The following is a 22,382-nucleotide window of genomic DNA, read 5'->3' as shown; positions in this document are numbered from 1 at the left end:
CCCACAGTGCTTTCATATTTTTATGTCAGTTGTTTTTAACACCAACTTCAGCCTGTTTCAGACCCCCACCTTTGCTCTCTGTTCATCTGTGCTGGGCAATAACTCACTGGCACCAGGGCTCTGAACTGTGTCCATTTCATCCCAAGGATGTGCACAGGCTGCACCAAATCTCACCCTCTTCTCCCAGTGCCACCACCACAGGGTGGTCCTGCAGCCCTGGACTCTCCTGTCCCATCTGGGACACTCGTGGCCATGACCTGCAGCTCCAGGCTGTGCAAGATCTGCAGCAAAGCCGTGTCTCCTCTTCCGTGCACTAAACCACTGCACAGGGGGACACAACAGAGCCTTCCCTCCTTCTCAGTCCCCAGTCTCCTGCCTTCACCTGGGAGGGACAAATGGCAGTGGGGGACTCAGGGCACCAAAATGTTCTCCATAAATAAAGCCAGGCTCATTGTGCTGCAGCCAAGGGCAGGTCCCTGGGCATGGGCCAGCTGGTCACAGTGCCCCTTGCAGAGGCACCTTGGGCAGCAGAACAGCAAGTGCCTTGTGCTGGGTGAGCAGGAGATCCAGCAGAGCCCCACTCCTCACTGGCTCCTCTATCACTTGGAGGTGGAAGTACCAGGAAGCTGCAGGATTGCTGGTGTCCCGCCCTGTTGTCCCTCCAGCAGCTTTCATGGCTCTTGGAGCTCCCCAAAGTGTCAGGCCAAGTGTCAGGAGGGCTTTGCAGGGAGGAGGCTGCCCCAGAGGGACAGGCACACACGGCTCGTGCTCTGGGCTCGCAGGGTGCGGAAATGAAAGCGGGGGCTCTGCAGGCGCAGTGGCCACAGTGGGGCTGAGGCAGGGCCCCTGCTGACCACAGCCGCTCGGTGTGGGAAAGGCCCTGCCAGCCCCAGCCCTGCAGCAGGACCAGTCCCAGGCACGCTGCAAGCCCCGGGCCAGGCAGCTCTTGAAGCGCTGGGCAGAGCTCAGCCCACAGCAGACGCTGCAAGGAGAGGCTGTGGCTGCAGTGCCCCAAACAATGCTGGCCCAGGGGGGATGTGCCAGGCTGTCTCCTGCTCGCCCGGCCTTCCTCCTCCTCCTCCTGCTGCTGCTGCTGCTGCTGCTGCTGCTGGGTGAGTTGGGGATGGCTTTGCCTTGGGGCTCAGCACTGCAGGGCTGCTGAGCGGGGCAGGACAGGGCCCGTGCTGGGCCCAGGGCAGGCCCCAGGGGAAAGGGTGTGTGGAGCAGCCGTGCAGCCCTGAGGGGCAGAGCTGCTCTGGGGAGGGCAGCAGGACCAGTGCTTCCTCCAGCTCCCATGCACCTCTGAGCAAAGGGAACAATTCCCAACCCCTCTCATGGGTTTGGGTCACGGTGTGAGACTTTTCAGATGCTGAAGAGCTTTAGGGAGCCAGCAGCATCCACCTGGAACCACAAACCCAACCAAAATGGGCTTGGGGTGGTGTTAAACCCAGAGATAAAGTGACACTGAACCGTGCCATAAATCAAATCCCTCCTGATGGAAGAGAATTGTCTAAAAGTCCTTGCAAGGAGTTTCAAAAGATAAACTGAAACTTTTCCTTGAGTTTCAATGCTGCCGGATAGTTGTTTATTAATTCTTATCAGAGGAACAGAGTCACTAGCGTGACCCAGGCTTAACATAGAGCACAGAAAGCAGGAGAGAAGTCTCTAATTATCCAGATTTACACGGCCTTTTAAAGATAATTTAACCAATAGTTACTAAAAACGTATATTATTTTCACTTTCCTACCAATTATTCAGTAACACGGCCAGGAACTGCGGAATTCTCTATCCAATCATTCCAAATTACTTTTACTGCAGAACATGGAGTATGAGAAGAAGGAGAAGAAGGTTTAGAGAACAACAACAATGCTCCATTTTGATATTTTTTACTCTTATCTATTTACTACAAAGAGAAGCCCAAAACCTCTAAAATTTTCACCCTGTGACAATCTTGCATAATAGTCCATCACCTAATTCACACCACTGTATTTTCTAGTTCTTGTCTGATCGTTGGTAATTTTTTCCAAGCTTGGAGGTTAAAACAGTGTTGTTCAGGGGGGGAAGAACCCTTAAAAACAGGCAGAGAAATATTCTTGCCACTCTGGGTTCCTACAATAAAGGAGATGCAGGATGGACCCGCATGAGTGTCCCAGTTTGAGACAAATTCGGAGGACTGTCCAAATGGAACATTCTCTGATTGAAGGCAGGTTTCAGCGATCACTCCCCCTCCAGGTTTGGGGGAAAAAAAAGTTTCCTCAGAGGAAAATGAAAGGGAGAAAAACCTATTTATTTAACAAACACACGGGAACAGAATTGTGCTAAATAATAAAACCTCTTGCTGTGGAGAGAACCTGGTGAAATTCCAAGTCCTTCTGTAGGTGTGGCTGTTCTCTCTCCGGAGCTAGGGTGTGGCCCCTCCAGGCTGTGGTGTTCCCTCCTGGTGCTGGTGACCCAGATTGGAACAGAACAGTCCAAGGAAGGTTCTTGCCTCAGCTAGCGAGCCGGCTAAACAGCAGAGAATTTTAACTCTCTGTCTCTCTCCTGAGAAAAAGCCAAAAACCTCAGAAAAAATAGGAAGGGTGCTTCACCCCAAGACAATGGGTGGGAAGGTGCTGTCCCAGCCAAGAATCAGCAGTGGGAACATGGGCAGGGGCATGGGGCTGAGCTGGGTTGCTGCCTCTCTGACCAAACCCCTCTGTGTCCCACAGGTGCTGCTGTGATGGCCCAGGACATCTGCAGCTCCCCAGGGCATGGTGAGTACAGGGATAGGTCCTGTAAGGGGAGTTGTGTGGGGCTGGAGATGGGAAGGGAGAAGGGCCTTTTTCACCCATGTGTGGGAAATTTTCCCCTCCCAGATTCTGCACTTGCCTCAGCAACAGTCTCTCAGGCCATCCCTGTGCCCTCATCTCCAGGTGACCTCCCAGCTCCTGCCTTCCAAATGAGCCCTGCTGCTGCACAGGAGGGGGAACAGGTTTTGGTTCGGTGCATACCTGGCTGGAAATCTCCTGTCACCCAAATCATCTTCTGCAAGGACGGGGTGCAGGTGCACAGCCTGAAAGCCCAACAGGGGAAGGGGAGCTACTACATGCTCTTCACCATGACAACGGGGAGTGCAGGGACATTCACATGTGGATACCAGCACAAGGACAACAGCAGCCGAGTGAGGAACTCTGCCCTCAGTGCTTCCCGGAATCTGCGTCTCACAGGTGAGTCGTGGCGCTGGGGCACAGACAGAAAACACTCCCAGGCCCCCCAGAACCCAGGGGAGGGAGGGGACCCTGCCCTGCCCCATGGCATGTCCCTGGGCAGTTGGGATGCTTGGGGGCAGGAAGGTGTCCAGCTGTAGGACAGCTGTGTGTATGGGCTCTCAGCATCAGCAGGCCCCAAACTCAAACCATCCCAAAGCAATGGCACCTCCTGGGTCTTAGCCATGGAAGAAGCTTTCTTGCAGCACAGCCTGTTTTGGGTGGGTTCATTGTTCCCAGTGGATGCCTCTGGCTTTGAAAAGGGCTCCAGCATCTGCCAAGTCTCACACTACGACCTGAACCCCCTGAGAGGGGTTGGGAATTGTTCCCTTTGCTCAGAGGTGCATGGGAGCTGGAGGAAGCACTGGTCCTGCTGCCCTCCCCAGAGCAGCTCTGCCCCTCCGGGCTGCACGGCTGCTCCACACACCCTTTCCCCTGGGGCCTGCCCTGGGCCCAGCACGGGCCCTGTCCTGCCCCGCTCAGCAGCCCTGCAGGCCACACTTCCCTCCTTCCTCCTGGATCTCGGTGTCCAACCTCCCCTCCCTTCTCCAGAGTCACACAGCATCTACAACAGGATGCTGGGGAGCTCAGCACAGGAGCTTTGACACCTTGCCCAAATTGTCCCAAGGCAGTTTCATCCCCCTGTACAAATCCTGCATCCCTGACAGGGGGACAGGCCAGCTGCCCAGCACATCCCACTACTGGTTTTGGCATGGATTGATGGGATCAACAGCATCCTCTGGAGAGAGGGATGCAACCAGAGGAGAACAAATTGCAGTTCAAGTGCCGTCAGCCCTCCAGGTTCCACCTCCACAGCTCAGCCTGGAGCTGTAAATATCCCACAAATGCCTCCTTGAGAGAGGGACCCTCCCACCTCAAGCACCAGGAGAGATCAGGGCCGTGTATTAAAATCATTAAACCCTCCCTAAGCCTTGAGATCCTGGGGTGTGACTGCACAGCAAACCCCAGGCTGGCCTTACACTATTCCTGCAGGACAGAGCAGATGTGGTCTTTCCTCATTGCTTTTCCTGTGTTAAAACAAAGAAAATCTTTGTACTAGGAAATCAATTGTTCCTTTGTGATGCAGCACTTGGAAGGGCTGTCCTGCTCCCTCTCAATTGCTGTCTTGAATAAATTTGGCTCATCTTGGGAAAATAGGATTAAAAACAGCTCTGACTTATCTTTTGTATTTTTCTTCCAAGCTGCCATGTTTTCCAAACACTCAGCATATTTCCCACATCTTCTATGCTCCGGAATCAACTGTAGTTGCTTTTCTTTCCTTTAAAGCTTTTATTCTCATTTTCTTACTGATACTCCAAAGTTTGTTCAAGGCTGGAAAATCAGAGAATCATAGAAAGGTTTGGGTTGGAAGGGACCTTAAGGATCATCTCATTCCACCCCCCTGCCATGGGCAGGGATATCTCTCTATAGACCAGATGGCTCCAAGCCCTGATCAGAAATTTTTGACCACGTCAGTCATTCAGGCACATTTAGAGACACAAATTAAGCCTATGGAAACATCCCTCAGGGTAAGGAAGTTCCAATGCAATTAAATTTCTCTCCAAAATGTGTAGTGGCCCATCTGAGAGAATTCTCTTGGCCATGTTAAGTATTTTGGTCATAGTGTGAGACTTGGCAGATGCTGAAGTGCTTTAGGGAGCCAGAGGCATCCACCTGGAAGCACAAACCCAGCCAAAATGGGCCTGGGGAGATGTCAGGCCCAGAGACAAAGGAAGTGGAGGATGGAGCCCCATGGGTGGGAAGGTGCTGGTCCAGCCAAGACTCAGCAATGGGAACATGGACAGGGGCACGGGGCTGAGCTGGGCTGCTGCCTCTCTGACCAAACCCCTCTGTGCCCCACGGTGCAGGTGCTGCTGTGATGGCCCAGGACATCTGCAGCTCCCCAGGGCATGGTGAGTACAGGGATAGGTCCTGTAAGGGGAGTTGTGTGGGGCTGGAGATGGGAAGGGAGAAGGGCTTTTTTCCCACATGTGTGAACCTCTGTCACAGGGACAGTGGAAGCGAAAGACAAATCCTGCCTTAGCCTCAGATTTTGGCAACAGTTTAAATTTAAGGAATCACTTTGGTTTGCAAGTTCTAATGAAGGCAAATCAGATATATTTATAAAAATTAATTAATTCTTTAAAAGATAAAAGATAACAGATGAAAGACCTTAATTAGGGTTACTTACTACAGAGTATTGAACTAGAAGGGACTACTAGAATATTACAGTACAACATAAAACAGTGCACGATACTGAGGTACCTATATCAAACCTAACAAAAATAATAGTATGGATAAGGACTCAAATGTCACCTACAACAAAATGACAATAATGTACATGGATTCCTTCACTCAACCTTCAGGGGAGTTACTGTGAAGCAGCATCCCTGCTCAGGGAGAAACTCCAGACATTTCCAGGGAAATGTGTAGGAGATTTCTACTTTCTGAAACTGCTGTGCCTTTTACAGTAGTAAAGTGGCTGTCAGTCAGTCAGAAATCCAGCTTGTCTTGTTAAATCTCACTTCAACAGTGAGACATTTATTGGCAGCTGGGAGAGGCCAGACTGATGTTAAGCCCTTGGCACCAAAACAACTCACTACAAACAGCTTGTCCTGTTTGAGTTACCTGACTGGTTAACAAAGAACAAAAGAGCTCTTGGGGGGAGTGAAATGCCTTGCTACAACCCCTGGAGAGGAAAGTCTTCCCCTCTCAGATCTGAGCCATTTTCCAGGCCTGAAACAGTTTATACTGTCCCGGTCCATCTCTTTGCCCTCTCTGCAGGTGACCTCCCAGCTCCTTCCCTGTTCTTGAACACCAGTGCAGTACAGGAAGGAGAACAGGTTTTGTTTCGGTGCCAAATTTTCCCAAAGTCTCCTGCCACCCAAATCATCTTCTGCAAGGACGGGGTACAGGTGCACAGCCTGAAAGCCCAACAGGGGCAGGGGAGCTACTACATGCTCTTCACTGTGACGAGTGGGAGTGCGGGGACATTCACATGTGGATACCAGCACAAGGACAACAGCAACCGAGTGAGGAACTCTGCCCTCAGTGCTCCCACAAACCTGAGGGTCACAGGTGAGTCCTGGCACTGGGGCACACACAGGAAACATTCACAGATGCCCCAAGACCCCAGGGGAGGGAAGGGACCCTGCCCTGCCCCATGGCATGTCCCTTGGAATGCTGGGGGTCAGGGTGCACTTCAGCACAGCCTTGGGCACCAGGGACACTCCTGCCAGTCCCAGCAGAGCATCCTGCTCCTCTCCTGCCCCAGCATCACAGAAAGGGCAGAGTGGTGGTGCCAGATCTAATGCAGAGCCACAGCTGAGCAGGGCATTCATTTATTGATCCCCACAGTTGATAGAGGGTGGACTGGGGGTCCCCACAGAGTCTCAGTCTGTGCAGGACCTGGGGCAGCTGCAGACTGTCTCTCTGTCCCTTTCTCCTCCCAGGCAGCGGGTCCAGCTCCCAGGCAGGCACATCCTCTGCTGGTGAGTGATTCCCTCCCTCACACCCAAGGTCCCTCAGCATTGGGCCAAGGCTGCCCAGCTGCCAACACCAGGATACTGGGAGGTTCATCAGCCAGGACCTGGCTTGGCTCTAAGGGCATATCCTGCTCTCTTCTTTCACTCCCCATAACAAACCCTCTTCCCAACATCTTTGCACACAGATAACACTCCAACGGACCTCCAGACCAATTGCAAGGACATCATGATAGGGCTCGTGGTCATCTCTCTCCTCCTTCTGGCTGCAACCACCTATTCTTTTGTGAGGAAAGGTGAGTGATTTGGGGACATTGAGGCTTGAGATGCATCCCGATGCAGGGCTGCTGCTTTCTGACCTCTGCTGGTTTAGGATGGTCGGCTCTTTACCCCATATCAAAGAAAGCTGAGCTTCTCAGGCTTTTCCTTTGTCACTGACAGATGTAAAGCTGCAGAGATGACAAAAACTTTACCAAAGGAATGACTGTCCTTGAATGCCAAAATGTGTAGAGAGAAACCAAATGCATCCCTGCCTCAGGCACACATTGGCTCCCATCCTCTGGGAACAAGGATTGAAGCTCTGAGCTGCCCTGAGTGCAGCCAGCACAGCTGCTCCACACTCTGGCTGAGCACAGCTGCTGAGAACTTGGGAGAAACCAGGCTGGGAAAGGGGAGTCAGGGTTGTGAAGGGTGGGACAGAAAAATCCCTCTGCCAGTGAGATGTGCAGGTTCAGCCCATCATCTTCACTGCACAGCCCAGAGCAGGGAAAGGCAGAGCTGTGCAGGAACTCTGCCTCCCACCTCTGCCTTTCTTTTCCTTGCAGGGGCCTGCAGAGAGAGATGCCAAAGGTGAGCAGCAATCCCTGGGGGCTGCGCGGCTGGGGCTGATGGAGACGGGGGCATCCCAGCCCCCTGGGGTGGTCCTTGTCCAGGGGCAGCATGGTCTGTGCCCGTGGGGGGATTCCCCCATGGTGCAGGCAGGGAGGAGCAGGGCTTGCCCTGGCCTTGACTCCAGCCATGGACCCGATGCAAGACAGAATCATCCACGGCAATGACTCCAATGGGCTCATCACAGTCTGGGCACAGACCCCAAAGCCCTTTCCCCGACTCTCTCCAGGCAGCAGCAAGTTCCCAGCCAGGAGGCCGAAGTGACCGAGGACAATGAAATACAGTGTGAGTACCAACACTTTCCTACAGGTGACCCACAGACCCCTCTGTCTGTGGGACCCCCTTCTTGTGGCCTGGCTGCCCTCTGGCACCACCAGAATCCCTGAGCCCATGGGCCGGCCGTGCTGCAGCCTCAGGAGCTGCACTGAGTTCAGGGACCTGCTCCAAACCCCCTTTCCATGCTCGCCATCCCTCCTCTCACAGCAGGACCCTTTCCAATTCCACACGCAATCCCAGCAGTTCATGTCCCAGTGGCATTTGCAAAACCACTGCCCATGGCACAAGGGCAGATCTCTCCCCACGCCGTTGCTCTGCTCCTTCCCTGCACGCACGGCCCAGCTCCTGCCTGCAGAAGAAAGGTGACAACAGACCCCCCATCCCTGCTCTGCATCCACAGAGGGAAGGGCAGCTTCCTCTGCTGCCAGGAGCGGGGTGAGATTAGGGGGACACAGGGCAGGGGATTCAGTCCTGACTCTGGGGAATTTGCTGTTCAAAGGCAGGGTGGGGCTTCTCCCTCCCAGAAATGGAAGCAAGGGCTCACTCTGTGCTTTTTGTCCCCACCAGACTCCACCATCGCCCACGTTGGACACAACAGGGTGAGTTGGGCACAGCCTTGGTGCCAAAGCAGGGAGCAGTGCCCTGGGGATGGGATGTGAGTGTCAGGGTCTGTGCTGGTGGCTTGGTGGGGAGTCCCACTGGGCCATACCTACTAAGAGCCAAAAGGAAGCATTTGCAGAAATAGACATTTCTGAGATATTTTTTCATGAAACCACTTCATTGAATTTTCTCAGCATCTTCTGCAAATATTCTCCCTATATAAACATCTTATGCTGAAATGTCAGATACAAAAATCTGGGGGTTCCAAGTGGGAAATAAAATCAAACCAAAACTGAAAGAAAAAGGCCCAGCTCCCTGCAGCACTGCTGGAGCCCAGGGCCAGAGGCTTGTGCAGGGCTTGCAGCCAGCAGCTGAAATAACAGGATTTCCTTTTCCCTCTAAAGCCTGGCAGGCAGGAGCTGATCAGCAACACAGAATATGCCCCGGTGAGGCCCTCCCGCAGCCAGCCCCGGTAGCTCCAGCACGGCGAGTGCCCCGGGACAATCGCCCACGCCGGCCTTTGCTCTCTGGCACAGCTCCTGCACTGGGAAAATGGGGCTGGGGGGTCCAGCTGGGGCTTGCTTGGGCTCGGCTGTGCTGGCCAAGGGCTGGCAGCTGGGAGCCTTGGGGCTGCTCCTGCAGCTGCTCCTCTGACCATGGTCTCCACCTCTCCCTTCCCACCCCCACTCCCACCCACCATGGCACAGTGGGTTTTCAGGCTTCCCTGCAGCTCCCAGCGGGTTTGTCCCCGTCCCCAGGAACCTGCCGTGTGCCAGCCCCTTGGCTCGTGTTCACCAGCTCTTGTGGGGAATTGCCAGGGCTTGGCTTGGGAGGGCAACACCTCCCCACAAGGCCTGGCCAGGCCAACATGGCCACATCCAGCCCTTGCCACCCCATCAGAAATGTATTCTGGATGATTTAAACCAAATCTGTGTCTGTGACTTGCACATGTATTTACAATGTCTGATGGATCGATACATACAAAATCTCTCCCGTATATTGTACACGGAGACGTTGTCATGATCTGGTTTTAAAGATACTTGAAATGCCTCTGCCCAAATTAAGGTGCAATCAAGACCATATGCCAGTGACAGTAGTATTGGTTTTATTTGATAGTAAATATGAGAGAGAGAGAGAGAGAGAGAGAGAAGAGAGACAAAAGAAGAGAAAGACATAGAAAGTAGGTGGTGGGACAGAAAGAGAGTGACAGAGACAGAGTAAAGAAAATATCACCATCTGTGCATCCCACTGGTGTCCCGGTGATCCTCTCCAGCTGGTCTTCTTGGTGGTGATGGTTATTGTGGTGGTCAGCACCTGGCCTGAAGGCCTCACAATAATAATTAATCCCATTTTATAACTCCCTCATTTATAACTGAAATAATTAAGATATAACTGAAATTATATAAGCACCTTGACCAGTAGGTTATGCAATCCGACCAGTGTGGACTGTTGGAGAGCAGGCCCAGGCCATTGGGGATGCAAGCAGCTATTGGCTGGTTGGCTGGGTGGCAACTGGCTCATCCCATAGGGATCGGCCGCGCGGAGCTTCAACTCTATATAAAGTAAAGGAGGACTCAATAAAAGTTGGCTGTTGTGCATGAACCCAGGGTGTCTTGCCACTCGTCTATCCTCGAAAGCGCGACAGATGGTCTCCCCAAAAAGCACAGAATCCGAGGGGTTAATACATGCTCAGGCCAGGTGGCAATGTCCAGGTACGTCCCTTGGAGGGGGTGGCAGTCTCTTGCAGCAGCCTCTGTATCTGTCGCATCACATGCAGTCCTGTGGTGCAAGGCCTCTGGGGAGCGCTTTGGGGAGTCTTTGATGGATTATGACACCTCTCAGCTGCCTCTCACATGAGTGTCCTGTGGATGTGCCCTGTGGGGCTGGGGGGTTCCACAGCTGGGCCAATTTGTGTAAGGGAGGATGGGTGTTCACTGCCTCTGACCAGAGGTTACACCATGCACCTGAAACTTCCCCTGCCCCCTCATTTCTGTCAGCTATGGTCTCCCCCAGCCCAAATCCAGCCAGAGGTGACTCTCAGCACAGCTGCTGGGTTTGGCTCTCTTGTGGATGCATTCCTTTCCCTCAGCCTGTAGAGGGATTCCTTGTGGAACAGGGGCATATGATACCCCTGGAAAGATTGGACAACCCAGGGTTGCTGAGGAAAAACCCCTGAACAGGCCCCTGGCTGCAGGCAGGCCTGGAAAGCACCTGGCTGCAGGCAGCCCTGAAAGTCCTTGGCAAAGTTATACTGGTCATCTCCCCCCTGATTAGAGGCCGTCTAGAGGGACTGGGTGTGAATCTTTGCAAAAGTAGATATAAGCTTGTGTAGTTGAAGAGTAAAGCAGAGAACGATGCTCAGATCGTATCAGTGCATGTGTCGTTACTCTGGCCAGCTCTCCAGCACTTGGGCCTCCCCCAAAATCAGCCTTGTTTTTCCCTAGGCCTGAGATGATTGAACAATAGCATCCTCTTATTTAGGTGGTTTAACTCACAGCCCCAAGTCCCAGTCTGGCATCTTCAGGGAGGCTTCTTTGCTTGTAGCTTCTGTACACAGTTTTTGTTATAATGAGCAAAATTTTATATCCATGTTTGAGGCATGAACTATTTCAGTCTCTGACACATGTGAGCACCTGGAGCGAAGACATCTCCATCCCACTGTGTCCAATGGAACATGTGTGTCCATAAAGTGTGGAATCCAGCTCTGGGTGTAGTGTTCTTTCTGGCCACACCAATGCTCACATGGATGCACAGGTCCACAGGGACCCAGGCACTGCTGTGCTCACACCCCAGGACACCTCCAAGATGCTCCTTCCTCTACCTCATCATTTTCCTGTCCCTCGGTTTCCTAGAGGTTCCTATCTGTTCAACAGTGGCACCTGGGAAAGGGAGGCAACCCTGGAGGAGATTTGCCTGTTACCCCAAACAGGGACCTGTCTCCACCCCCATCTCTGAGGTCCCCTCCTGCCTGTTGGGGAGAGGGATAGGGATCCTCCGCTCCATTGAGATGCATTGACAGTGCCCTGCCCAGACACTGCCCAGCCCCACACAGGGACCTGTGCAGGACCCCCTGGGCTGGGGGGCTCAGGGCTGAGGAGGGATCCCCCTGGCCAAGGGCCCTGACAGCCCTGGGGACTCAGTCCCTGCCAGCCCTCCTGCACTGGCAGCCACCCTCATGCCTGGCATAGAGGGCTCCAGCCCTCTGGCCCTGCCCTCAGGAGCCCCCAGGATCACGGTGGTGCCTCCAGGGAGGCTCTGGCACTGCCCCAGGGATGTGGCTGCACCAACACCAGCACTGGCACCAGTGCCACCAGCCCACAGGGCTTCCACAGAGGCCAGGACACAAGGGCACAGTGTGGAAGTGAGAAGAGCCCAGAGCTGACAAGAGCACATCCTGCTCTATTCCCTTGCCAGCATTGCAGGGAAGCAGCAGCCCTGACTCCCAGGCAGCAGAGAGGCAGCCGAGGCCGTGAGGGGCAGCGCTGGGGCTACCAGGGCTCTCCTCAATAGGACCTTGTGGGAGTGGACACAGGCAGGTGGCCAGAACAAGCACAAAACCGCTGCTGGCCCATTGTGGTTGGAGGCCGCTGCATCCTCCGGAAAGCGTCCCAGTTGAGGCTGCTTCAGCTGGAACCGCGCCGCTTGGCACTCAGCCTCTGCACCACAGAGTGGGCTACGCCCACAGAAGCCACGCACACGTACGGCACCAGATAGCTCTTGAGTGTGTCACTGAGAAGAAAGAGGCGGGTGATGAGGCTGACAGCTGGTCTGGGGGCCTCACAGAGTCAGACCTAAAGACAGTCAGCATTTGCCCGTGAGAATTTTACAGTGAAATTTTGCAGCTTCAGTGAAACCCACAGAGAAAGCCAAGAAGATAATCAATGAGAGAAGTTGTTCTGGACACGAGGAGAGGATGTTCTTGTTAAGGGACATTGAGAGTGTACAAGGAAGAACTTGTGGATCATATATAACAACTATACTTTTGCTTGTATAGCTAATTGTTTTACAGCTTGAATGGTCATTGTTTATTAGACAGCCGTGTCATTGTTTGTTAAGCAGCCAATCTCAATAAGCCACAGCCATTGTGAAGAGGTACAAGAATAGCAGTAGAGAAAATAAAAAACCTTTTCTGGCTTTGGATTACAACAAGTGTGTGCTGTTATGTTCATCTTGACAAAGCCACAGGCAGGAGGGGCCCTTCCCGCAGAGTTCCACTGGTGTTTATTGCCGAGTGCATGAAGGGTTCCAGGGGTGAAGGACCAAGGATACAGGAGGGTCCAGGGTATGAGGGTGACAAGGGGAGGAGTAAGGGCCAGGGACCAATGGAGAAAGAGCCGAGGGGAGGAGCTTAGGCGGGGCTAGGGTATACAACCCAATGCGGAAACATGGAGGGAAGATCCAAGGACCAAGGGCTAATGGGAAAGCAGGGAAGGTAGAACATTCTAGGACATGAACTTATGAGGGGTACAGAGGGTGGAGAGTTAGCAAACCAATCGGGGTACCAGAACTGGGGTACATTAACATAAAGTGACAGAGCACCTTGGGAGAGGCCCTTTCGATCACTCTGCCTTAAGGCTTACCCAAGGGGGTTGAGTCGAACTTTGGGGCTGTTATGACTCTGCCATAATCAATATATGATCAATATAATATCAATCATCAATATATCAGTGAACAGTGATAGCACCGGACCAGAGCTGCTGCATCAGCTGCCACCGTCTGGTGAAAAATGAAGGGACTGTGTTTGTATCTCTGAGATAACACCTGAAAAATATATTGCTTTTGTTGCCACGTAAAGGAGAACTGGTCCCAACCTCCTGAAGCAGTGGGTCTTGAAAAGAAGTCATTAGCAAGATCTCTTACAGCTTTCCAGGACGTATTGGTTTTGTATGGCCTGGTTTTTGTAGTGGGGCTGCTACAGGAGTGGCTTCTGTGAGAAGCTGCTGGAAGCTTCCTCCATATCTGGCAGAGTCAACTCCTGACAGATCTGAAGATGGACACGCTGCTGGCCAAAGCTGGGCCAGTTAGAAATAGTGGTAACAACTCTGTAATAACATATTTAAGAAGGAAAAAAACAATGTTTGCACAGATGTAACTGTGCTCAGAGAAGAGTGGGGTGAGAACATGTGAGGAGAACAACTCTGCAAACACCAAGGTCAGTGAAGAAGGAGGCGGAGCAGGTGCTCCAGGCACCAGAGCTGGGATTCCTCTGCAGCCTGTGCTGAAGACCATGGTGAAGCAGCTGTGCCCTTGCAGCCCATGGAGATCCATGGGGATGCAGAGATCCACCTGCAGCCCATGGAGGAGCCCACGCCAAAGGAGGTGGATGCCTAAGAGGAGGCTGTGACCCTTTGTGAGTGCCATGGGTAGAGAAGCCCCAGCTGGAACAACCTGTCCTTGAAGGAATGCACCCCATGGAAGAGTGACCCACTCTGCAGCAGTCTGGGGAGGACTGTTGCCCGTGGGATGGACTCACATTGGAGAAGTTCATGGAGAACTGTTTCCCCTGGGAGGGACCCCAGGATGGAGCAGGGGAACAACTCCTCTCCCTAAGCAGTGGGAGAAACCACGGCTGATGAACTGACCATAAACCTCATTCCCTGTCTCCTTGCACTGCTGAGGTAGGAGGTAGAGCTTGGAAAGAGGGGAGGTATGGGGGTGAGGATGTTTTTAAGGGTTTATTTTACGTCTCATTATCCTGCTCTGATTTTGTTAGTAATAAATTTAATTCATATCTCTAATTAGAGCCTGGTTTTCCCCTGATGGTATTTGATGAGTGAACCCTCCCGGTCCTTATCTTAACCCATGAACCCATCATTATATGTCCTCTCCCCTGTCCAGCTGCAGAGGGGAGTGAGAGGCTTTGGTGGGTGCCTGGAGTCAGGTCAACGTCAACCCACTCCAGGGCGCCACAATGTCACATTGATTCCATGAGGCCCCAGAGTGTCACAGCGCCAACTTGGATCCTTGGGCCCCCCCAGTGTCAAAACGGCCCCTTGGTTCCATGAGGTTCTGCAGTGTCACCAAGGCCCCTCAGTTGCATGGGGCTCACAGTGTCACACTGGTCCCTTGGTTCCACAAGGTTCCCCAGTGTCACAATGGCCTCCTTGGATCCTCTGTGTCACAATGGCCCCTCGGTGCCATGAGACCCTGCAGTGTCACAATGCTCTTCTTCATTCATCAGTGCCACAATAAGCGCTTGGTGCTGTGAGACTCCACAGTGTCACAGTGGTCTTGGTTCCATGGTACCCTGCTTTGTCACATTGGACCCTTGGTTCCACCAGGTTCTGCAGTGTCACAATGGACATTGGTTCCATGGGGCACCACGCTGTCACAATGGAGCCCCAGGTTCCACAGCATCACACAGGCCCCTTGCTTCCATTGGGCCCCACGGGGTCACAATGGTCCCCTTGGTTCTGCAGCATGGCAATGGACCACTGGTTACACAAGATCTGGCAGTGTCACAGTGGCCCCTTGAGAACATGAGGCCCTGGAGGGTCCCAGTGTTCTCCTTGGTTCTGCAGTGTCACAATGACCACTTGGTTCTATGAGGCCCTACAGTGTCACAATGGTCTCCTTGGTTCCACAAGACCCTGCTGTGTCACGATGCATCTTTGGATCCATGAGGTTCTGCAGTGTCAGAATGGCCTCCTCTCGTTAGCCACTCAGGCACAGAGAAGGGCTTGCTCTGGCCATCAGAGGTGCTTTAAAGAAGTCTCTAGGGAGCGTGGCCAACTGGGAGTAGGCAAACAGGGGCATGGCACATCTTTGAGGCTGTGGCACGGCAGTTCGCAGAGCAGTTCACACAGGCAGGGTTGCAGTCATCCTCCTGGTAGTGGGGTTTTTATTTTGTGTTGGGATTTTGTTTGTTTTGGTGTTTTTTTTTTTCAGCAATGGTCTCCAAATGATCAAAAGCTATAGCTAGTAAAAGTGTGCCAACCCAAACAGAACCTCCCAAGAACGACACACCTGTCCAGACCCTTTTCCTGTAAGGAGTGTTTAAGCCTGTCTCGGTTTTGGAGACAAAACTTCAGGAGGAAACACTCTGGAGTGTCTCTTCCAAAGGGAAAAGAGCCTCCCCTTTTCCTCCACCAGTAAGACAAGGGGGTCATAGCAAGTGAAAGTGGAAAAAAACCCAAACTGTTTCTTAACACCAAACAAAACAGGGTAGAACACAAAAAAACCCTAAAAATACAACAAATTCCCAGAGAGGGAACAGACACATGGCTCAGACCAGCCGGGGCCACCCCGTCGGCCCCCTGGACCGGTGAGGAGGGAGGGGAGGCAGTGAGGCAAGGGGAGGGAAGGGAAAAAGTACAAGAAAAGCCAACAGAACCTTTTCCCAGCTAGCTGGAACACAAAAGAAACCCCAAAAAGCAGCACAGCGCTCCCGGCGCGCTCCCTCCCAAGCCCCACAGAGTCCCCCAGAGCCCCCAAGCCGTTGGGCTCAGCTGTTAAACTGCCTTGAAACAGTGTCCTTGGGCAGTGAGTGGACAGTTAAGGAATAAAGCGGCTTTATAACATCACCCCAGGACTCAGTAGTACCAGGGGATGGTGCAAAAGACACCTATGTGCGGTGCAAACAGGTGAATGATCTGCTCTGTCTGGTGGCCAAGCTTAAGGAGGAAGTAGAAAGACAAAAGAGCATTAGGGAAAGCGAAAGGGAAATAGACTGATGGAGCTTCACCCTTCCGTCCCTCAGAGAAGCCCAGCAGGAGCCAGTGGACTCCCATGCCTCCAACCAGCAGGCAGAAGTAGGAGACCTATTAGATAAAGGAGTAGGGAAATGGGTCCCTGATCAGGGAGTTAATAAAAGTGACCCCCATCACCTACCCAGGTGCCACTTCAGAATAGATACGAGGCCCTGGATCCAGAGGGTCAGTCAGATGACATGGGAGAAAATAATCTGCCCCGAGAGCCTCCTAATTATCATCTGTCTGTGTCATGGGTTAGCAAGCATAGTCCTGGAAGTGATGTTCTTGCAAAGGGGTGCTTACAGCTTCCTCTATGACCTGATAGAACCTATCAGCTGGCCAGGTTGAATATGGACAATTCTTTAAGCCACTTAAAGTTGTGATGCACACTTAAGAATAGACAAACTCCGAGGCAGAGTCCTAAAGACGAAGATGAGGGAGACCCTTTGCTCCCAGGGAAGGAGAAGGGCCTTTGTTCTTAGAGATGAAATGCTGCCAGAGATGGGTGAAGAGAACTTTTGTTTCTGAACGGCTCAACCTTAAAATTGTACCCCAAAAACCTTCAAGAGTGGACCCTCGAAAGCAGTTGTGGGAAAAGCTGCAAGTCGGGGGAAGGGACTCACATGTGAGCAGAGAGACTCCTCTTCCTAAATGGACTGAACAAGGTTATTATGGAAGTGGTAAACAGACTGAACATCTGAAGGGTTGTCTTTTTACATTGTCAGTGGGAGAAGGGAGGAAGGTGGGGGGGAGGAGAAGAGTTCTGAAGGTGTGGTATCATTTTTATTTCTTCTTTTAGGTCTGATAATAAACTTCTTTATATTCTTTCAAGTTTGGTGCCTGCTTTGCATTTCTCCTAATTCTTATCTCACAGAAGATTAACAGTGATGAGTATTTTGGGCCAAACCACTACACTACATTGGTGTTTCTGCCCAGTTACAAACCCAACCCGCTACAGTCTGTCACACAGGTCACCACCTTTGTTGCCTTTCCCTGGAGTTAAAATTAAGAACCAAACATGGTTTAAGTGAAAAGGGGTTTTTACCTCAGTATTTATTTAAGGATCCTTAAGGTGCACCACTTCATCCAGGTGGAATGCACCGAAATGCACCCGAAATGCACCTGAAATGCATACCGATGATAGATTGCATATACAATTTATAGTCCTTGCAAATTAGCATATCTATCAAAGATTCCCCAATGAGAGGCTCGAATGAACCCCCCCATTGTGGGAACCTAGAATGCAGAGAGCATTTCTCTGCCTGTTATGAAAGGTTTTACCCTCCTGGACAGTACTGGTTTTGACCTTTGTCCATGGGAAAATTTGCCTAGCCTCTGGGAAGAATTTGAATCTACAATGGTATGAATTAGGTGATAGAATACTATGTGAGATTATCACTGGGTGAAAAATTGAGAGTTTTTAGGTCTATTTGCATAGTAAACAGATAGAAATAGAAAACCTCAAAATGGAGGATAAGTTGTAGTTAAAAGCTTCTTTCTCCTTCTTCGCTAACTCCATATTTTGCAACAATAGTGGTTTGGGATGACTGGATAAAGAATTCCACAGTTCCCGTCTACGTGATTTAGGAACTTGTTGGACATTGGTAAAAAAGTGAAAATATCTTGCATTTTAAGCTTTCATTGGGTAATTTACCTTTAAAAAGGCTGTGAGATCTTGATAAGTTGTCTTCTTGCTGCATTCTCTGCTCTGTGCTATGTCTAAGCCATGCCAGGGGCTTGTAGTCCTTAGATAAGAATTAATAAACACCTATGTGGAGACTGAGAAGCATGAAGTCCCACTTGCCTCCTTTTTTCTCCTGGCACAAATCTACACGTCTCCCCCATCAGGGAAGAGAACAATTAATGACGCGGACAGCGTTACCCCATCCCGGGGAATTCCCCCCTGGGTGGGCCTATCTTAGTTTACAGGATGTTCTAGGGAAGACCTTGATTGCTCAGGATAGCGTAGGGCTTTCTGGCCTCCCACTGCAAGGCCTCCAGGATGTTTGCTCTCCTGGCTCAACAGAATATTGGGTCTAAGCTAAGTTATCAGACTTAAGGAATGACAAATTATCAGACTTAAGGAATGACAAGTTATCAGACTTAAGGAATGACAAGTATGTATGCTAAAAGCACTGGAGAAACATAAAAGCTATATAAAAGGGTGTATAAAAGGTATATATAAAAAAGGCAAAAAATCATCATGGCATCACCTCTAGCAGCAAAAAGAAAAGAAGGATAAAAATAGTATGCGACTTCTGAGGGGAGCAGAGGGACCTGTATGTCAACTGGAACCATCCCACAGGGAAGTCTGTGGCCTCCCTGGAGCCCACGCATGGGATAGCACCAGGGGACTCCCTGGGCTGATTTAGCCCTCTGATTATTACCCAGTTCTTATACTCCAGGCTGGCAGTGATGAGATGGAAAAGAAGAGCACCAGGGCAATTAAAAGGGACTTCAAGGCTCTCTGTCAATTGGTTGATGGGGCAGGAGCACAGGTGGTGTTCTGCTCAGGCCCTTCAGTAGCAGGGACAAATGATGAAAGGAACAGGAGAGCCCACATTATCAACAAGTGGCTTAAGGGCTTGTGCCATCAGCAGAATTTTGGCTTCTTTGATCATGGGGCAACATTTATGGCACCTGGCCTGCTGGAGCCAGATGGGCTCCATCTAACCAACAAGAGCAAAAGGATTCTAGCCCATCAATTGGCTGGACTCATTGAGAGGGCTTTAAACCAGGTTTGAAAGGGGAAGGGGATGCTACCAGGCTCTCCAGAAATGAGCCCAAAGGGGGTAAGCCAGAGTCAGCAGCCCAGCTGAAGTTCATGTACACTAATGCACACAGCACGGGTAACAAACAAGAGGAGCTGGAAGCCATGGTACAGCAGCAAAGCTGTGATGTAGCTGCCATCATGGAAATGTGGTGGGATAATTCGCTGCAATGGATGGCTACAAGCTCTTCAGAAGAGACAGGAGAGGGAGAAAAGGTGGAGGAGTGCCTTCTCTGTATTAGGGAGGCTCTCAAAGCCATGGTAATTAAGATTAATGGTGATAAGGTCGAGTGCCTATGGGTAAGAATCGGGGGAAAGGCCAACAAGGCCAACATCCTGGTGGGAGTCTGTTACAGACCACCCAACCAGGATGAAGAGGTGGATAACTTATTCCATAAGCAGCTGGAGGATGTTTCAAGATCACCAGCCCTTGTTCTTTGTTGGAACCCGAAGTGCAGGGAATGTTTCTCTGCCTGTCCTGAAGGACCCAGCCTCCCAGGAAAACACTGTTTTGAACCTTCATCCATGGAGAAAGCTGCCAAGGCTCAAGAATTAGAATCTACAAGAGTGTGAATTAGGTGGTAGTATAATATATAGTTTGTTACAGGGTGAAAAATTTAGAGTTTTTAGGTTTATTAGTATGGTAAGTAGATGAAGGCAAGACGGAGGATCCCTGCCATTTTTCAGGTCTCTTCTTCTTCACCTACTCCATTTTCTGCTTTTTGTCTTGGTATTTGCTCTGCTTCATGCTATGTTGGCGGCATGTAAATTACTGATAAGATATAATAAACAATCTGAAGACCAAGAAGATCCAAAAGTCCCGTTCATCTCTTATTCCTGGCAAGGACTTTCTCCCCCATCCGGGAAGGACATGTGGGGCTCGAGAACCTGCACAGTTCTTGTAGGTGACTTTAACCTGCCAGATATCTGCTGGGAGCTCAACACAGCAGAGAAGAGGCATTCTAGGAGGTTCTTAGGTACACAACTTCTTGTCACAGCTGGTGAGTGAGCCTACCAGGGGAGGGACTATGCTAGACCTGCTGTTTGCAAACAGAGAAGGGCTGGTGGGAGATGTGGTGGTTGGAGGCCGTCTGGGGCACAGTGATCATGAAATTATAGTTTTCAATTTTTGGTGAAATAAGGAGGGGCATGAATAAAACTTCCACACTGGACTTCCGGAGGGCAGACATTGGCCTAGTTAAGAGACTTATCCAGAGAGTACCTTGGGAAGCAGCCTTTAAAACAAAGGAGTCCAGGAAGGATGGTGTACTAGTTTGAAAACAAACCAGTGGGAGGCACCAAGTCAGAATAACAATTTAATAGGGAAATTAAAAAAAAAAAAAAAAGGCAGAAAATACTGGTTTAAACTGACAGAGTCAGGATACAACCTGACTCCCTGTTAGTCAGGATGGTGGTAGCAGTCCCATTAAAATGGTGGGTGCAGTCCTCCTGAAGTGGTGGATGTGGTTCTGTTGAAGCAGTGATCCCATAGAAAGGGCTGCTCTTCCTTGGAAGCTCCAGTGGTGGCTGTGTAGCTCCTGTCCCCTGGGAATCCAGTGGAAAGGTGTCTGTGGTGTTCAGAATCTCAGATTATATCCAGGATGGAATGCTTGGTTCCTCCCTCTGGGTGGAGCATCTCACAATGGGATGATGAGTCATGAGGCAAGGCATTGATGGGCTCATTAACAGAAAGACAGTCCTGAGGGAGGAGGCAAGGAAACACTGCCCCACCTGGTTTCAACAGCTCATGAGGATGGTAATAGAATACACTGCAACCCAGGACAGATGGGCATGCTTCAAAACAGAAATCTTGGAGGCACAGGAACAGACTGTCCCTATGTGCCAGAAGATGAGCCGATGAGGAAAACAACCAGCCTGGATGAGCAAGGAACTTTTGAAGGAACTAAAGGAGAAAAAGAGGGTATATCACCTTTGGAAGGAGGGTCAGGTATCTCAGGAAATGTTTAAGGGGGTTGCTAGGGCATGTAGGAAAAACATTAAAGAGGCAAAAGCCCCATTAGAACTCAATCTGGCCACTTCTGTGAAGAATAATAAAAAATATTTTTATAAATACATTAATGGCAAAAGGAGGGGCAAGGACAACCTCCATTCTCTATTAGATGTGGAAGGGAATTTAGTAACTAAAGATGAGGAAAAGGCAGAGGTGCTTAACACCTTCTTTGCCTCAGTTTTCAACAGAAAGACAGGTTGTTCTCACAGAACAGCCTGTCCTCCTGGACTGATAGATGGTGTCGGGGAGCAGAATAGCCCCCCTGTTATCCAGGAGGAAGCAGTCAGAGACCTGCTGAGCCACTTAGATGCTCACAAGTCTATGGGACTGGATGGGAGCCATCCCAGGGTGATGAGGGAGCTGGCAGATGAGCTTGCAAAGCCAGTCTCCATCATTTACCATCAGTCCTGGCTCACTGGGGAGGTCCCAGAGGACTGGAGGTACCAAAGTGATGCCCATCCACAAGAAGGGCAGGAAGGAGGATCTGGGACACTCCAGGCCTGCCAGCCTGACCTCGGTAGCTGGCAAGGTTATGGAACAGATCACCCTGAGTGCCATTGCACAGCACCTACAGGATGGCCGGGGGATCAGACCCAGCCAGCGTGGGTTTAGGAGGGGCAGGTCGTGTTTGACCAACCCAATCTCCTTTTACCACCAGGTGACCCAGTTGGTAGATGCAGGGAAGGCTGTGGATGTTGTCTACCTGGACTTCAGCAAGGCCTTTGACACTGTCTCAACAACATACTCCTGGAAAAGCTGCAGCCCACAGCTTGGACAGGTGCATTTTCACTGGGTCGAGAACTGGCTGGAGGCTGGGCCCAGAGAGTGGTGGTGAACGGTGTCACATCCAGTTGGTGGCCAGTCACTGTGGTGTCCCCCAGGGATCAGTGCTGGGGCCAGTCCTGTTTAATATCTTCACTGATGATCTGGATGAGGGGGTTGAGTCCTACATCAGTAAATTTGCAGATGACACCAAGCTGGGCACGAGTGTTGCTCTGCTGGAGGGTAGGAGGGCTCTGCAGAGGGACCTGGACAGGGTGGATAGATGGGCCGAGTCCAGCAATATGAGGTTCAACAAGTCCAAGTGTTGAGTCCTGCTCTTTGGCCGTAGCACCCCCCTACAGAGCTACGGGCTGGACAGTGGCCAGGCAGAAAGGGACCTGGGGGTACTGGTCAACAGCTGACTGAACGTGAGCCAGCAGTGTGCCCAGGTGGCCAAGAAGGCCAATGGCATCCTGGCCTGTATCGGGAATAGTGTGGCCAGCAGGACCAGGGCAGTGGTTGTCCCCCTGTGCTGGGTGCTGGGGAGGCCGCACCTCGAGTGCTGTGTCCAGTTCTGGGCCCCTCAGTTTAGGAAGGATGTTGAGATGCTTGAACGTGTGCAGAGAAGGGCAACAAGGCTGGTGAAGGGTCTGGAAC

The 22,382-nt window shown here is 51.3% G+C and overlaps 1 protein-coding gene across 1 annotated transcript; it reads left to right on the top strand.

Annotated features, from left to right (window-relative positions):
- The first annotated feature begins 903 nt into the window (after nt 1-903).
- Nucleotides 904-10,093, top strand: LOC138102660 (uncharacterized). The gene is made up of 11 exons (XM_069000380.1): nt 904-1,112; nt 2,709-2,753; nt 2,856-3,206; nt 5,114-5,158; nt 6,030-6,323; nt 6,698-6,736; nt 6,916-7,023; nt 7,552-7,576; nt 7,845-7,900; nt 8,459-8,490; nt 8,896-10,093. Exons 1-11 carry the CDS (start codon nt 1,019-1,021, stop codon nt 8,965-8,967), a joined length of 1,161 nt encoding a protein of 386 aa, XP_068856481.1. The 5' UTR covers nt 904-1,018; the 3' UTR covers nt 8,968-10,093.
- The last annotated feature ends 12,289 nt before the right edge of the window (nt 10,094-22,382 follow it).

This window comes from Aphelocoma coerulescens, unplaced genomic scaffold (genome assembly GCF_041296385.1).
Source record: "Aphelocoma coerulescens isolate FSJ_1873_10779 unplaced genomic scaffold, UR_Acoe_1.0 HiC_scaffold_97, whole genome shotgun sequence".
Taxonomy (NCBI): Eukaryota; Metazoa; Chordata; class Aves; order Passeriformes; family Corvidae; genus Aphelocoma; species Aphelocoma coerulescens.
The sequence above is the reverse complement of the archived record's forward strand: the minus strand, read 5'-3'. Positions and strand labels throughout refer to the sequence as shown.